Source organism: Pelecanus crispus, chromosome 2, assembly GCF_030463565.1.
Source record: "Pelecanus crispus isolate bPelCri1 chromosome 2, bPelCri1.pri, whole genome shotgun sequence".
Classification (NCBI taxonomy): domain Eukaryota; kingdom Metazoa; phylum Chordata; class Aves; order Pelecaniformes; family Pelecanidae; genus Pelecanus; species Pelecanus crispus.
In genome coordinates, this window is record NC_134644.1 from 157,566,414 (window position 1) to 157,584,188 (window position 17,775).

The following is a 17,775-nucleotide window of genomic DNA, read 5'->3' on the forward strand; positions in this document are numbered from 1 at the left end:
GTTCAGAAAGTATAGCTCAGTATAAGACGAATCAGAGCTAAAAGACCTATAAGCATGAAAATCCGCTAAAAAAACATTTACCCGCGTGTCAATGTATGCAATTTAAGTTCTTATGCCTGGAGGAAAAAAAAAATCTGCTGAGAAGCTCTGGTAATTTCCTTTCATTCTATGAAGAGAGGGTTCCTTTTCCCTCCATTCATTGCAAAATCAGGCAGCCATCTGGGCTGTTTTGACAATAGGAGTACAGGGTCTGAAAAGTCACAGATTTACAATACTGAAAACTAAGTATCTGTCTAAAAAAAAAAAAAAAATCTGTCAAATAAATTACAAATCCAACCAGCAACGTATTTACACTGCCCTAAGCAGAAGCAGACACAACCCTTATTTAAGAGGCAGACTTCTACAGATGTGGCACAGGTGATGCAGCACCTTAATTTGTCCCAGAGAATCTCAAGATCCCATGAGCACACTGGTAGTAAAAAGCCATTTCAGTGAGTAGTTACATTATGAGATTCAACCTGAGATTAAGATACCTACATCTGCATGTCTGTAGGTGCACTAGGTTTATAAACTATTATAATAAATGGTAATCTACTCAGTGGAATGTAGTGTTTTAATTAATCTTAAAGTACACACCTTAGACAGGACAAATCAGGACAAAAAAAAAGTTAGTTGTCATTTTAGGTGTTCTTCCCTCTCTTCTAGTTTCTGTGCCAGAATCACATGGTCTCCTGTAAATTCTAATTTGTCAACACCATGCAGATGTCTCATTTACTCTAGAGAACCTCTACCCAGCCCCTACCATGTGGTCAGCTGAATCACTCTGTAACCTGCACTGACAGGATTAGCTAGGTATGGCGAAGATTCAGTTGCCCATAAATAGTTTGGCTTGGTGCAATTTTGATCCTTCATAACATACTGCTTTGCAACACCTTGGTTTGTCTGCCAGAAGAGCCTCTGCACTTCTGCCACTGCCATAAAAATATCTTGGATGCCCTAGGTGATTTCATATGCCAGTGCACATATATTCAAGTGCAGCTGAACTGTGCCCCACAGCTCCCCAACTTTAATGGGTATTTAGACACCTATAGGTGTCTAAGCCTATAGCTTACAATACAGAGACATCTACATTTTGGTGTCTTGGAGCTGAATCTCACCTAAGACTTCATTATGACTGCTGAGTCTTCCGGTACATGTTCTGTATACTGTTCATTGCAACACCTTTTGAGATGAGGAATGAACGACGAATTCTGTTTAAATTGTTAGATGTTCTGGAAAAAAGTGAAAAAGACATTTTTCCCCTTCTGGCAACCCTAGCCATGATGTTCTGAGGCAGCTTAGTACTACTTACTTTTGTTCTTTACCTGATTGCCAATTGCTTCAAATTCTCTCTCAAAGCAAAACCAACAAAAAAATCTAAGTCTAGCTCTATAAATAATTTCTGAATGAAGATACATTTCTATCCATGTACAAAATGACAGAAATAAAAATAAAAGAACAATGGAAAATCAAACAGAGAAAGAGAAAACTTTTCAATGTCAGTTTTCTCCATATTGCATCACACACTGACAGTGTTGGCATTTATCTAACTTCATCTCTACATAGTTGGCTGTCAAGTATTAAGCAGAGTAACCATTTGCATGCTTTTTAAAATGAGCATGACTGCTAAATTTTATCCTATTCTGAAAAGCTCATGGAAATATTTCATCTCTTCATCTGTATTTTCCTATAAGCAAAGATTCTTAATGGAAGGCAGATGTGATTGTGCACTCAATCAACATATTTGATACTATTTTTTTCATAGCAGAAGCATTAGTTTGTACTTGGCTTAAACAAAGGTAAAGGGGAAGGAAGCAAGCGCAGTTAAGAAATGGATTTCACAAGTGAAATAAATAGCAAATATAGGGCTACTACTGAAACCTTTCAGGGCTTTAAAGGAGAAGGGAGAGAGGGAGACAGAAAGGATGCTGGATCTCAAAAGATAACAAAGTTACAGATTCTTAAAGTAATGTTTAACTATCAGAAAATGAAGAATGCTTTTCCAAAAGCCCTTTCAGAGTCCAGGTATGCTTGACATAAAGAATATTGAAGTTTGTGTACACCGGCCTGTAAGACTGAACGCTGGGAAGCTAACTTAATCCCTTCTGTCCAGTTAGATAATATGGATTCATACGTAAGTGATGGACTGCAAAGAGTAGACAAAAGAGAGCAGTAAGAAAAAGGAACTTTTACAGGAACTGTGAATGGATGGAGTAAAAAAGCACAACTAATTTTAGAAACAGCAAAAGAGGATTACCAGTGCCAAGAAACATTGAAGCAGCAGCTTCAGGAACATCGAAAGAAGCTTTGCTTCTACTTCAGCCAACAGTTTCTAACTCAGAAGGAGTTTTAACAAAGTAGTAAGGACAAACATCAAGACAACGGACTCAGTAAATGGAAAGAAGTGCTGAAACAAGGGTGATCAGACAAGCAAGAGTAAGCGTGTCTTGGTTATGACACAACAACCTAGGTAGAGAAACATTTTTATTCCCTTCTAATTGAAATATATCACTTTGATTATCATTTACCAACATCTTTTAAGTACTGTATAATTCGATATCTTTTGTGAATTAAAATGCCTATTAAAAGAAACGCATCCACATAACCTGCATGACAATGTACTTACATGAAGCTGAGAGTTTCCCATAGTTTCATGTACCTCAGCAAATTTCAGTAAATTCTGTATGAACCAATTTAAACATTTTCACAGGTGTTTGCAAGCCTAAAGCCTTAAACAGAAAATTAGGCAAAATATGATAATTAATTAAGTTACTAGGATGTGTACGAAAGATTATGTAATAGCCTAGGTTTTCTGGGGTTTGTTTTTTTTTTTTTCATATGCAGCTAGATTTTAAGACTGAATTGCATTATTTTTAGTCTTCTTTTCAAATGTCTAAGCTACAGTAGCTTTAGATATTACACTAAAGCTAGGCCATGTGAGGCTGCCTTGTGAAAAAGAATCTTAAAAAGGCAGTTTTCATAAATTTGAGAACAGAGCGGAGTAAGATTTAGTTATTTCATATCCCACCTAAAAAGTGGCCATGAAACTTGTTTATTTTCTTTTGTTTGAATGAAACAACCAACAAGGGTTTTTTCAGATTGTAATTGGTATAAATGGCAGGGTTTTTGTAGCTGGAGGGGAGAGGGAGCTGCACATGTGACCGCTGTGATGGGACATCAGGGGCTGCCCCATGCTGGTCACAGCTGGTTCCAGTTGGCTTCACAGTGGACCCACCACAGGACACAACTGAGCCCATCAGCAGAATTTGTGGCATCTCTGTGAAAACGTATTTAAGAGAAGGGAATAAACACTGAGGGAGAGGAGAGGAGCGGAGCGGAGCGGAGCTGAAGCAGGAGTGTTCTATTCCAGAGCCAGTAACTCCCTCAAAGGGACTGGAACCCATGGATAACCCACACTGAAGCACATTCTTCCCCTAAGACACTGTGGACCATGGTCAACACACATCAGAGCAGAGGAAATGGGTAAGAAGAAAGGAATGGCAGAAGAAAAGAGTGAAAAACAAGGAGTAGCAGAAAGAAACTTCTACACCTTGACCTGAGCTTCCTGCACTGCCCATCACTTCACTGAAGAGACAAAGTGTAATCTGTGGTGGTGTAGATAGAGAAATGGGAAGGACAGGTGGCTGGAATGAAGTTAAGCCTGTGAAAGGTGAGAGGAAAAGTGTTTTCCCTAATTGTTTGTCTTCATTTCTCAAGATGCAAATCAGTAATTAAATGTTTTCAATTAAGACTATTTTGCCCAGGACAGCGGCAGATGAGTGATTTCCCCATCTTCATTTCAAGCCATGAGTTTTCTCACTCTTATTCTTTCTATTTTCTGCCCTATTCTGCTCTGGGGGTGGAGTGAGCAAGTGGCTGTGGGAGTGCTTCACTGCCACTCAGGGTCAAACCACCACCAAAATCCATTAGCACAAAATGTGCCGTTGTGCAAACAAAACCAACAAGCCAAGAGAGTGATTAGCTGAAAAGAGTACTGAAGTGCCAAGCAGTGAGGGAATAAGAATTATGCAGTCCTCTGAAGTTCAGAATTTGGAATCTGGCTCCTCCAAAAGATGCAACAATAGCATAAAGAAAGCTAAAGTAGATGAAGTGCTAAGAAATTACTAATTCTGATTATAGTGGTACTATGTAGGAAAGATTAAGTTTCAGGGAGGGCATTCAGAAAGAAGTTACAATAATATCTATGTTAATAAGCAGGAGGAAAAACAGGTTCTTACAACAGTTATTCCAGTGTAATACAGTGATATTACAAGCTATTGAAAGGATTAACAGATACCCTCAGAAGTGATGCAGAAATAAACTCCTGAAAAGAGAAACAGGCACATAGATCTGTACTACATGGCTCTTTGGAATACTTTCTTTGATTTTTATCAGTTATCTACTTTTGTGACAACTCATGTCAGCGCACCAGTGAAATTATTGTTTAAAAACGGGCTTTACAAAAAGGCTTACAGTTGTGTCTAACTGAAAAAAATGAAATATTTTGTACTATACATTTTTATTTGTTTTCTAAACATATGAAAAAATTTTAATGTTTATTTAATTTCCTTAGACTCTTTCCTTTAGCCTACCATCTACTTAGAAACCACTCCTTTCTATTACCTGACAATGCATTTTTCCATTTTCTACTATCAAGGTTAATTTTTAATTATCATATCTGTTAAAGTATGCACACTTAATGCTTTTACATGCTTAAATTATTTACTACCTACATGTTTTTCTTCAAAGAGTTGTAAAAGGTATTTTCTTCAATTTAAACATGGTGGACTACTGCACCATTTCACAACTTAGTACAGAGTACACTTTAAGATACATTCAGCAACATACCATTAAAAACTAAATAAGCAAACCAAAATGATAGTAAAAACCCCATAATGTAACCACTACTAACTTACAAACATAAAATCGTTTAGGTTGGAAAAGACTTTTAAGATCATCCAGTCCAAACATTAACCTAACAGTGCCAAGTCCACACTAAACCAATCAAGGGTAGACTAGACTAACCATGTCCCAAAGTGCCACATCTACCCGTTTTTTGAACACTTCCAGGGATGGTGACTCCACCACCTCTCTGGGCAGCCTGTTCCAATGCTTGACTACCCTTTACATGAAGAAATTTTTCCTAATATCCAACCTAAACCTCCCCTGGTGCAACTTGAGCCCATTTCCTCTCATCCTATCACTTGTTACTTGGGAGAAGAGACCAACACCCGCCTCACTACAGCCTCCTTTCAGGTAGTTGTAGAGAGCAATAAGGTCTCCTCCCCTCAACCTCCTCTCTTCCAGACTAAGCAATCCCAGTTCCCTCAGCCGCTCCTCATAAGGCCTGTGCTCCAGACCCTTCACCAGCTTCGTTGCCTTTCTCTGGACACGCTCCAGCACCTCAATGTCTTTCTTGTAGTGAGGGGCACAAAACTGGACATAGTATTCCAGGTGCGGCCTCACCAGTGCCAAGTACAGAGGGATGGTCACTTCCATGCTCCTGCTGGCCACGCTATTCCTGATACAAGCCACGATGCTGTTGGCCATCTTGGCCTCCTGGGCACACTGCTGGATCATGTTCAGCCGGCTGTCAACGAGCATCCCCAGGGCCTTTTCCACCAGGCAGCTTTCCAGCCACTCTTCCCCAAGCCTGTAGCGTTGCATGGGGTTGTTGTGACCCAAGTGCAGGACCCGGCACTTGGCCTTGTTGAACCTCATACAGTTGGCCTCAGCCCATCCATCCAGCCTGTCCAGGTCCCTCTGCAGGGCCATCCTACCCTCCAGCAGATCAACACTCCCACCCAACTTGGTGTCATCTGCAAACTGAGGGTGCACTCAATCCCCTCATCCAGATCATTGATAAAGATATTAAACAAGACTGGCCCCAAAATGGAGCCCTGGGGAACACCGCTTGTGACTGGCCGCCACCTGGACTTAACTCCATTCACCACTAGTCTCTGGGCTCGGCCACCCAACCAGTTTTTTACCCAGCGAAGACTACGCCCATCCAAGCCATGAGCTGCCAGCTTCCCAAGGAGAGTGCTGTGGGAGACTGTGTCAAAGGCTTTGCTAAAGTCCAGGTAAATGACATCCACAGCTTTTCCTTCATCCACCAGGCAGGTCACCAGGTCATAAAAGGAGATCAGGTTGGTCAAGCAGGACCTGCCTTTCATGAACCCATGCTGGCTGGGCCTGATCCCCTCGTTGACCTGCACTTGCCTGTTGAGTTCACTCAATATGAACCGCTCCATAATCTTTCCTGGCACTGAGGTCAGGCTGACAGGCCTTTAGTTCCCTGGGTCTTCCTTCCGGCCCTTCTTGTAGATGGGTGTCACATTGACAAGCCTTCAGTCATCAGGAACCTCCCCTGTTAACCAGGACTGCTGATAGATGATGGAAAGTGGCTTGTTGAGCTCCTCTGCCAGCTCCCTCAATACTCTCAGGTGGATCCCATCTGGTCCCATAGACTTGTGAGCATCCAGGTGGTGTAGCAGGTCATTAACTACTTCCTCCTGGACTGTGAGGGCTCCATTCTGCTCCCCATCCCTGTCTTCTAGCTCAGGGTCCTGAGTACCCTGGGGATGACTGGTCTGGTTATTAAACACAGAGGCAAAGAAGGCATTAAGTACCTCAGCCTTTTCCTTGTCCTCGGTGACAATGTTACCCCCCACATCCATCAAAGGATGGAGATTCTCCTTGGCTCTCTTTTTATTGTTGGTGTACTTGTAAAAACATTTTTTATTATCTTTTACAGCAGTGGCCAGATTGAGTTCTAGCTGGGCTTTTGCTTTTCTAATTTCCTCCCTGCAGGACCTAACAAGATCCCTGTACTCCTCCCAAGTTGCCCACCCCTTCTTCCAATGGCGGTAGACTCTCCTTTTTTCCCTGAGTCCCAGCAAAAGCTCCCTGTTCAGCCAGGCCAGTCGTCTTCCCCGCTGGTTCGTCTTACGGCACATGGGGACAGCCCTCTCCTGTGCCCTTAAGACTTCCTTCTGGAAGAAGGCCCAGCCTTCCTGGACCCCTTTGCCTTTCAGGACTGTCTCCCAAGGGACTTTCCCAACCAGTGTCCTGAACAGGCCAAAGTCTGCCCTCCAGAAGTCCATGGTAACAGTTTTGCTGCCCCTTCTCTTTACGTCACCAAGAATCAAAAAGTCTGTCTTACCATGATCACTAAGCCCAGGATGGCCTCTGACCACGACATCTCCCACGAGTCCTTCTCTGTTAGTGAACAGCAGGTCAAGCGAGGCACCTCCCCTGGTAGGCTCGCTTAGCAGCTGTGTCAGAAAGTTATCCTCCACACACTCTAGGAACTTCCTGGACTGTTGCCTCTCTGCTGTGTTGTATTTCCAGCAGATGTCTGGCAAATTGAAGTCCCCCACAAGAACAAGGCTTAGCAATTGCAAGACTACTGCCAGCCGCTTGTAGAATGTTTCATCTATCTCTACGTCCTGGTTGGGTGGTCTATAGCAGACTCCCAACAGGACATCCGCCTTTCCGGCCTTCCCCCTCATCCTTACCCATAAGCACTTGACCTTATCATCACCACTGCCAATCTCTGTACAGTCAAAACACTCCCTAACATACAGAGCCACCCCACTGCCTCTCCTTCCCTGCCTATCCCTTCTGAAGAGCTTATAGCCATCCAGTGCAGCACTCCAGTCATGAGAGTCGTCCCACCACGTTTCTGTGATGGCGACTATGTCATAGCCATCCTGCTGCACAGGGGCTTCCAGCTCCTCCTGTTTGTTGCCCATGCTACGTGCATTGGTGTAGATGCACTTGAGCCAGGCTATCAGTTTCGCCCCCAATGTTGCCATGCTGCCCCTGGGGTCCTCTCTAGTGAGCCTGGTTTTATCCCCTTCCCCCTTTGAACCTAGTTTAAAGCCCTCTCAATGAGTCCCGCCAACTCATGGGCGAGAATCCTTTTCCCCTTTGGAGGCAGATGATCTCCATCTGCTGCCAGCAGGCCCAGTGCCGTGTAAACCTCCTCATGATCGAAAAACCCAAAGTTCCACCGATGGCACCAGCCTCTGAGCCACCTGTTAGTCAGGTGAGTTTTCCCATTCCTTTCAGCACTCTTAGCTGCCACTGACGGGATTGAGGAAAACACTACCTGCGCTCCTGATCCTGCGACCAATCGCCCCAGTGCCCTGAAGTCCCTCCGCATTGCTTTAGGACTTCTCTCTGTAATCTCATCACTGCCCACCTGTACAGCCAGCAACAGGTAATAATTGGAGGGCCTCATGAGATCAGGGAGTTTCTTAGTAACGTCCCTAACCCGGGTCCCAGGGAGGCAGCAGACTTCCCTGTGGGATGGCTCCGGGCAGCAGATCGGGCCCTCAGTTCCCCGCAGGAGGGAATCACCCACCACAATTACCCTCCTTTTCTTCTTAACAGGGGCAGTCATAATGTGTGGGGGTGACTGACTGGCCCTCGGAACCCCCCTGGCTGGACCTTCGCCTTCACCTCCCTCCCCGCTTGCCTGGCCCTCAGCTCCCAGAGCCCCATATCTGTTGTGTGAGGGCAGCTGGGAAGGTGAGGGAGGCTGGGAGGGGATTCGCCTGCCTCCCTGGGCAGGGACCTGTTTCCATTACCCCCAGTCTCTTGGATCCCCTCCTTCTGCTTGTCGGCAAGAGGGCAGGGGATCCTCCGCTCCTTGTGGGGCCTCCGCCTGCTGCCCTGGCCCCAGGGAGGGCAGGGTGCGGCTCCACCAGTCTATTCCCTCTCGCACTCCCTGATGCTCCTCAGCCTTTCCACCTCCTCCTTCAGCTCTGCCCCCAGGCTGAGCAGATCATCTCCCTGCTCACCTCGAAGACATTTGCCGTCTCCGCTGCCCTGCGGCACAAGCGACAGGCTCAGGCACTCCCTGCAGCCGGCGACCTGGACGGCCGCGTGTTTGTGCGGGAGCTGCGTCTGGGTCCCCGCATTCCTTCTGGCAGCGGCTTTCGGGCGGGTGGTGACCATCGCTGCCAGGTGTTCTCCTGGGAGGGTGATGGCCACTGCCTCGGTTTCCCTTTGGAGCCAGGAGCAGGGGCGCTCGGCCTTCCCCACGCCCTGACCGCACAAACTGTCGCCCCACACCCTCCTGACGCCCCACACCCTGTTTGCCCGGCCTGGTCGCCCGCGCTCCCTGGGGGCTGCTTTTATAGGTGGGGAGGTTTGGCCACCGTCACTGCTGTCCCCACCCACGCTGCGTCAGAGCTGCCGCACGTCAGCAGCTCGCCCTTTCCCGCCCTTCCCCGCTCCAGGTGGGGGCTGGGCTGCCCACTCTCGCCCTGCGCTTTTGACGCCTCAGCAAGGGTGCCCGGCATGAGCAGCCGCTCCACAGCCCCTCGCCTCGGGGACTACGAATTTTTTTGCTCTGTTCTTTTACAGAATACGTTATCTGAGGCAATCACACAGAGTTCTAAAAAGTTTACTATTATAAAAGATTAATTACATAAAAAAATTAGTTGTAGTCTTTTGTTAGTTACAATTTTTACATTAGCTGATTAATTTTATCACGTTCTGCAAACATTTATGTAGCTAATCTCTTCCTATGCTAATTTTCCTATAAAGAACAGTAAAAGAAATTCCTGAACTAAATCTCGTTTGGAATGGCGTGATTTTTTTTTTCATTGGATAAATGGAAAAGCACAAAAGCACAAGGATTAAAAAGGGTTACTGTTCCCTGAAGATCCATTGGTACACTGTAGATATTGAAAAATATTATTTACAGTAATGCTTGTGAAAAAGACAGTATTGCCATACACTAATGAAGCTCAGTTTTCATTAGCACTTCATCATTATAATGACCTTGTTCCAAATGGTAATATTCCCAAGTTAATGCTTCAGATGCTTTCACTCTTACTCAAAATAATTCTTGTTCATAAAAACAGTGGATAAGGATCCTATAGGCTAATTAAACCCTTAATAGCGCAAGGCATTCAGAAATAGGTAGTAAGAGATAATAGTGATTAAATGCTACATTAGTAAATAGAAACTTACTCACTGTTTTACAAACATGACTTATACAATCAGAGGCAATTACATATTTTAATGATAAAAACATTATTTCTTTATCTGTTACACAGTACCTTTCAGAATATTAGGACCATTTTAAAAGCTAGGTACTTGCACAGGGTAAAGTGAAGTAGATATCTGCTGTATTTTTTTTATAACTGCATTTAGGTAGACTAGATATTACACAGATACACTAGATAGTACACTACCCATGCTCTAACATACTGTATTTGTATATAACAGGTTGCACAGCTGAATTTATCATTTATGCAAATACAAACTATACCTTTATAAGGATTTCTTAAAATGGCCTTTCCCATTTTCTCTACAACTTAAGGCACTTTTTTTTTTCTTAACAAAAACAACCACAACAAAAATTTATTTCTTTAAATGTACCTTGGTAGTGAGCACTAAATCCACGGTATCGATGATTGCTGTCTGTTACAAAATGCAGTCTGAGCCAGTTTTTGTTGCTGATAACTGGAGGAGGTATATTCATTCCAGAGAGCCTGAATTAAAGCAAACAAATTATTATTAAAAGATTAAAAAATCATTAGGGTTGAAGATCAGTAGATTTTCATTAAGCTTTGATAAAGGTCTTGCATGGAAAACATTTTTTTTCAAACACATAGTCATTGACATGCCCTCTGCGTGACTTTTTATTTATCAATGAGCAGTATGTTATGACAAGCATGAACAGGCAAGATTGTCCACTGTGCATGACCAAGTGATGGGATACAAATCAGCGTTAATCCAGAAACCCCACAGTCACGTTATCGGTCAGACATAGCACTATCATGATGGAAGTACATGACACTCAGGCTAGAAAGAGTTTGTTGTTGGTTAACAGGTTAGGCAGAACACTGCTCTGGGCACCAAGAGAAGGATCATACCCTGTGACTTTCATGTTCAAGACATGGAACGAGAGCTTAGGTTATGCAGACCACCACCTAAAACTATAAAACAGACACCTATTTTTCAAGAGTAAGTATTTTTGTAAACTTAGGGTATAAGACATAAGAAATACTCCATCACTTCAGTGAATCTGAAAATTGGTTATTAAAAGTACAAGAAGAGTAGGGAATTGTGGTGGATTGACCCCAGCTAGCAGCTAAGCACCACACAGCTGCTCACTCACTCCCCTCCCTGCCCCTGACAGCAGGACAGGGGAGAGAATAGGAAGAGCAAAAGCAAGAAACCTCCTGGGTCAAAACAGAGACTCTTCAAAAGTCAGTTTAATAAGTAAAGAAGGGAGAAAAAATCACAGCAAAAAGAAGTGATACAAAGGCAATCATTCACCACATACCACAAGTAGATCAACCAAGCCAGTCTCAAAGCAATGGCTACCCGCCTTGCAGCCCCTCTCCTCATTTTTTATTGTTGACCATGTAGTTATATGGTATGGAATATCCTTTAGGTCAGTTTGGGTCAGCTGTTTAGGTTTTCTCCCTTCCAAACATCTTGTCTATCCCTGGCCTACTCACTGTGGGGACAGAGTGAGGGGAAAAAGAAAGCCTTGATGTTGTGCAAGCACTGCTCAACAATAGCCAAAACATTGGTGTGTTATCAACTCTGGTTTAGTCAGAAATCCAAACCACAGCACCATATGGGTTTCTATGAAGAAAATTAACTCCAAACCACTAGACCCAGTATACAAAATCATAGAATCATAGAATCATAGAATCGTTTAGGTTGGAAAAGACCTTTAAGATCATCCAGTCCAACCATTAACCTACACTACCAAGTCCACTCTAAACCAATCAAGGGTAGACTAGACTAAACCATGTCCCAGAGTGCCACATCTACCCATTTTATGAACACTTCCAGGGATGGTGACTCCACCACCTCTCTGGGCAGCCTCTTCCAATGCTTGACCACCCTTTCCATAAAGAATTTTTTCCTAATTACCAACCTAAACCTCCCCTGGATTTTTTGTTGTTTTTCGGTTTGTTTTTTTAGCATCAGAACATTACTCCAGTTACTCTAGTCTTTTATCCTGACTGGCTTATTAGGAAGATCTGAATTAGAGGTGTTTTTTTTTTTTTTTATTAGATGAGATGTTATAGATAGAAAGAAGGTGAATAAGCTTTAGATAAACAATTCTTCCCTCAAGCCAATAATCCAAGATATATTTCTCACCAAAACCAGAAAGATAAGTCACATCTTCAGGATGTCAACATACTTATATCTATGTCCCTCCATTTATTTTTAAGCAGAGGTCTTCCTGTAGGTAGAATAAAATACTAGCCAACAACTATACCATTTTATGTTCAGACGTTGCGGATTCCTCATCTATTTTGAAGGAAAGGGAAAGGCAAGGCAAGGCAAGGAAAAAGGAAGAAGGAAAAAGGAAAAATGAAAGGAAGCCTAATGAAACAGGTCATAAAGCTATTCAGACAATCCACAAGTGAGAGAATGAGGAGAATCTGTTTTAGAAATTCCTTGCTTTTACAAAGGACTTTTCATCTAACCTTTGAAGTGCCTTTGCAAAATGCAATAATGTCATTATCAATATAGTTATCTCCATTTTACAGGCATAGAAATTCATGCACAGAGAGGAAAAGCAACTTCAATCACCTAGAACACCAGCAACTAAAAGAAAATTGTAAGAAAAAGCCTGCAAGTTTGAGCTCTGGCTTTTACAACTAAAATCAGTGTTGCCTGGTGAATGGGTGCACATAGTCTTTTGGAATGCACAGTCCTCCTCTACCCCCCTTGATTCAATTAGAAACATTTGCTTTGAGTTTTGTTTAAAAAGGCATGCTTTTCCTGTTTCAAGTAGAAACAAATTTGCCAATTTGAAATTCTTTATCAAATAGGAAGTCTGAAGAATTTTATACGGTGCTCTGTGCTGAAATAGTGCTTCATTTTTATTCTAGTGTTAAGTGGGTTTTTCCAGCTGTCTTATGAAAAGCTTTGTAGTAAACTTAGATGAATATGATAATTTTAACAAACACAAGTGACACACTCTAAATGAAGAAAATAAAATCAAACTAAAATATTTCACCATCTAAATAAAATATTTTGTCTCTTCTCCACATCAAGTTGTGTTGACATATTCTCATTAGACTTAGTTTCTTTAAACAGTATTTCTGAAAATAAACTTATTAAATTAAGTGTTTGGACTATCACCAGTAATAGAGCAAAGCTTCAACCATACAGAACAGTGGCATCCTCTAAACTTCTATTCGTTGCGCCACTGTCAGTGTATACCCTTGTCCACAATAGCATTTGCCCCTCTGAAGTTCAAACTACTTCCCAAAAGTTATTTTGTAGCTTAATGTTTGTTTCAAGGATTGGAACCATATTGTGATAGCAATGTGCAAGAGCACAGCTAGCTAAAATAGTAATACAAATTAACAGTAAATTCAAGAAAGTAATGGCAAGTCTCTGGAGACCAAATTTTTGTTCTTCTTCTTTGTCCTCATAACAGTGCCTAGACATAAATTTGAGCTCAATCCTGACTTGGAGCTAGGAAACTTGGAACTGGTCAGCTCAGGCTGTGAAAATTAATGTTTTTTTAGATGCAGAAGCCTAGATTTAGTTTCTGCTTGTGACAACCAACCCAGGGAAACTGCATGTTTCATTTAATAGCAGTCCCTCCTCTAACATATGATCATGTTATTTTAATTTAAAGCGTACTTCACTTTAAAGTGCAATAGCCCCTTACTCACTAAATAAGTTCTTAGCTCCCTGAAAGGGAAAGATTTCTGTTTCATTTTATGACTTGAAGTAAACCCAGGAGGAAGCTTCTGTACAAATCTCTCCTTCCCTAATTTCTATAACACTTGTGTTTGAGGGCTGGGGAGGTAGGGCTGGGGAGGGAGGTGGCTAAGAGCCAATAAAACAAACTATCATTAAATAGTTTATACAGAACAATCTTGTCTTGTATATAAACTAATATTAAAGCTTTCATTCTTTCCTTCCCTTAGTAGCCTGTTTTATTACAAATTATACATTGAATAAGATGTGTGATAGCTTTGAAAACCACAACCAAGAACACTCGTTATCTATTCTATGGATTTCAAAAATTTAAATTAAAATTTTAGCTAGACATTTGGGGTTGACTTGGAGACTATTAATTAATGCTAAATGTCATGGGTTCTCTTGTCTACCTAAAGACTAAGTAAGGCAGACTTTTCCCATTCATCCTCTACTCAACACTCATTTTTTCTCATTATTTCATTAGTGTGTATATGGTTCCTAGACCAGGAAGTAGTTCTGATGTCCCCACATTATTATAGCCTTACCTCGAAATTGTGCCAGAGGTGGATAGGCAAGTGACCTTCATAACACTGGAAAAAATTGCTTCCATTCTCAGAGTAAACCAAATTTCTTTTGGGGGTCAGCCCTAAGGAATGTGCCTAGCTTGATCATTACTCACTTCCAGATTTTCAGTTGGTTTAGTGTTGGTAGAGACAAATGATCAAGGCATTTAGAGTCAGCTGCTTTCATAATAAAGCAATTAATTTAGAAGTGCTTTTTTAAATGAAATATATATATATATATATTCCTTAAATAAATTACTAAAAAGCTTGTGTAGGTATTATTTTGTGAGGAAGACTTCTGAAAGAATAACAGTTTAGAGGTAGCGTCCTTTCCATCTTTTCCCAACCATACTATCTGAAAACAATACATTTAAGACCACTTTCCAAATTTCTGAAACTGTACTAGCACTCTCTTTCCCTCAGGCACTAATATAAATGACAAAATGCTTGACTGGCACCGCAGGCTATTAAAGCTCCTTCAAATACTTGCTTTAGAATGTTTTTATACTATGAAAATACACTAGCTGATCTTATTCATTTCAGTTGGAGAACATATAAAATCTAACTTTTTTCAGCTTAAGAAATTTACTCAAAATCCTAGATCCAAGGAATTTGGATGGTGACATTAAAAACAAAATGTAAAAAATAGTGCTATGAGATTGTAAAAGAATGTGGTGAATAGATAACGAAGTTCTTGTATTAGTATCAGTATTGTATTAGTTGGTACTGGTATTAGTTCTTGTATTAGTACCTCTTTTTTTGTGTCTCCCCCTCACCTCTGCCCACAGAATTGCCAGTCATTTCTGCATGAGTCTGTAAATATACCACTCCAAGGAACAATGGTTTCATACTAGTTGGTATGTAAAATTTAGGCTTTCCATGTAGTCCGCTGACAGGTTCAAGCCAGCAATACTATCCCTAATACAAAGTATGCAAAACATAATCAGAAACACTACTTGTGGTGTCCCTTGATTTTTTTTTCTTTATTTTTTTTTAAATATATTACCAATTAAGAAGTTACAGCACTTATCGAAGAAACTGGACATACCAGTTTAATCCTTGTTTCAGACAAAGGGGTAGGAATCCAAAACTGTCACTTAAGTTCATCATCCTCAACACAAGATGACACGTATAAGGAAAGGCAGTTTCAATACAAATATGTATATTAATTTATGTGCACTTTCTACCATTCATATTACTAATGTGCCATTCTGCGAAAGGATCAAAGTATTCATCAAGCCAGAAGGAAAATGAAAAGTATTCTAGCCTGCAAAAGTTAGAGTATAGGCAGAAGACATGAAAAGGAAACCTCAGCTCTCCAACTCTCTTCCAAGATTATTTATGCTTTCTTGACACCTAAGTTCCCCTATGGATAAGGATTTTAGTGGTACACACAGCCTCTGGCAGAGAGAGATTCCAGTTCTGAAGATCCACGCTAATCATTTGTTTAAGGAGAGCATCCTTCTTGGTTTGCATTAATAGGGGAAAGACTCATTTTTATATCAATGAATTGTTCTCATTTATGTATCATTTTTTTCCCAAATAATTCTAATGTCAAATTAATATTTGTGATATGAAATTGTGACAGTCAGTAAGATCTATAGAAATTTTCACTCCAGTGAAACCTTTAATTAAAGTCAAAGCAGCAGCCTGCTTGTATCGCTTATTGGCCAGTCAGCTGCTTAGTTCTTTTGCCAGCTTGTTAGCCTGGTGCTACTTTGCTGCCTGGCTGCCAGGCTAGCAACAGGCCCCCTAACTGCCTGGTTATTCAGCTGTTGTGCTCAGTGGGCCTTTTAGTGCTCTTTTTCTGATTTGCCACCCAGTCAGTACAAAAATGTTTTCTTCTAAAACTCTGGAAATCTCATAAGTTATATACAATACTGATTTCCAGAGTTTCATGGGAAAAAAAAAAAAAAAAAAAAAGTCACCAAAACAGCTGAACTTCCTTTTCTGGTTAGCTTTACTACATGGTGCATTGTTCTACCTAGCTATTAAATTACATTTGCATATTGCTCTGTATTGATTAAAGTGATAACTGCACTATAACATGTATTCAATGTAAGAGGCAGAAGCCTACGCCATTTAATTAGAGAACATGAAATCTTTCTGCATTGTCACTGTTAATTTCAGCATGAAACACACTTTCTAACAGCCATAAAGTGACTTTAGTTGTTACAAATATCTTGTTACAAATGTAAGAAATGTACTTTATTTGATGCTTGTTTTTTTGGAAGGTAAAGGTTTAATTAGCTGCCCTTTTTGGTACAGCTATTTCTCTGTATAATACTGTTACCTAATGATGCAAGACAAAATAGCTCTTTTATTTAAATTCTCACCCTGTAACTAATTCTTAAGCAAAATAGAGGCAACAACCTTTCACTGCTTACGTATTTGAGAATAAACCTATTACCATAAAACGTCTTACTGAACTGAAACAAAGATAAGGCTGTAAAACATATTTCCTAACACCTATTTTGACTAGTATATATTCTCTTTCTGAAGAGAAATAAGGTTTCTCTTCAATAATCACAAAAACACGTGAAAAAGAAATGACAAGTTTATTGTCCAAGGCATGAGAAAACTTCACCCTAGCCATTTAAATACGCTCATGGTAAAAGATTAGTTTTATTTTTAAACCAGCTAATATCTAGTTAAGTTTATGTATCAAATCAATTATTCATTAACACATCTATCCTTGACAGCTATGGGTTATACTTAAGATGATTCTAACTAAGAACATGCTGATATCAGCTGAGTTATAACTAAATTCACAGTTCCTAAAATCTGATCTTTATAGTTCATGATTTTTATGAAATTGTTCCCAGAAAGTAGATTTGCAAGCTGACAAAATTTATAATGGCAACTGGCAAAAAATGATTGCTTATTCTGCTCATATAACTGCCCCTTTTCTCATGGCAATTTATCTTCTCAGCAAATTATAAAGCTGTTCACCATTACCATAATGCATTGGCAGTCCAACATACTTCTGTGCCAGCTACTATTCCAAGCATAGCTACACTGCATCATCTACAATATTTTCTTAAAATTCAAAGAAAAACACCATATCTACCATAAAGGAAATTCAGCTGTCTCTTTTTTTGTAGTTCAAAAGATGTAGCTCTCCCCACCAAACTGCACAGAATCCTGCATAGCAAATTTAAGTCAACAGACAGTAAGCTTCCCTTCTGCAGTTGTCTTTCATAAACTCTTAGAAATGTTCATGGAGAATCTTCAGACCATTGGTTGTGAACCAGAGATTTAAAGTATCTCACCACTATATGCAGTCAACAACATCTACGTTAGATAGTCTGTTATCTAATTTAAAATGTATTTGCAAAAAAAAAAAGTGCTTACTGAAATAACGCACCTTTGTTGCTAATCAAGGGATTAGTAAAAGTGTAAGGTCATGCATGTAGATGTGTCAGTGAAGTTCCCATCTTTGCATCTTACTTGGTTTGAGACT

At 40.8% G+C, this 17,775-nt stretch overlaps 1 protein-coding gene across 3 annotated transcripts in view; it reads right to left on the reverse strand.

Moving 5' to 3' along the window:
- Positions 1–17,775, reverse strand: part of CSMD3 (CUB and Sushi multiple domains 3) — a 760,009-nt gene that overhangs the window by 495,361 nt on the left and 246,873 nt on the right. For all 3 annotated transcript variants that reach the window (XM_075706425.1, XM_075706424.1, XM_075706423.1), the window contains exon 6: positions 10,441–10,553. In XM_075706425.1, the coding sequence (XP_075562540.1) occupies positions 10,441–10,553 (113 nt within the window). The remainder of the gene's footprint in view (positions 1–10,440; positions 10,554–17,775) is intronic.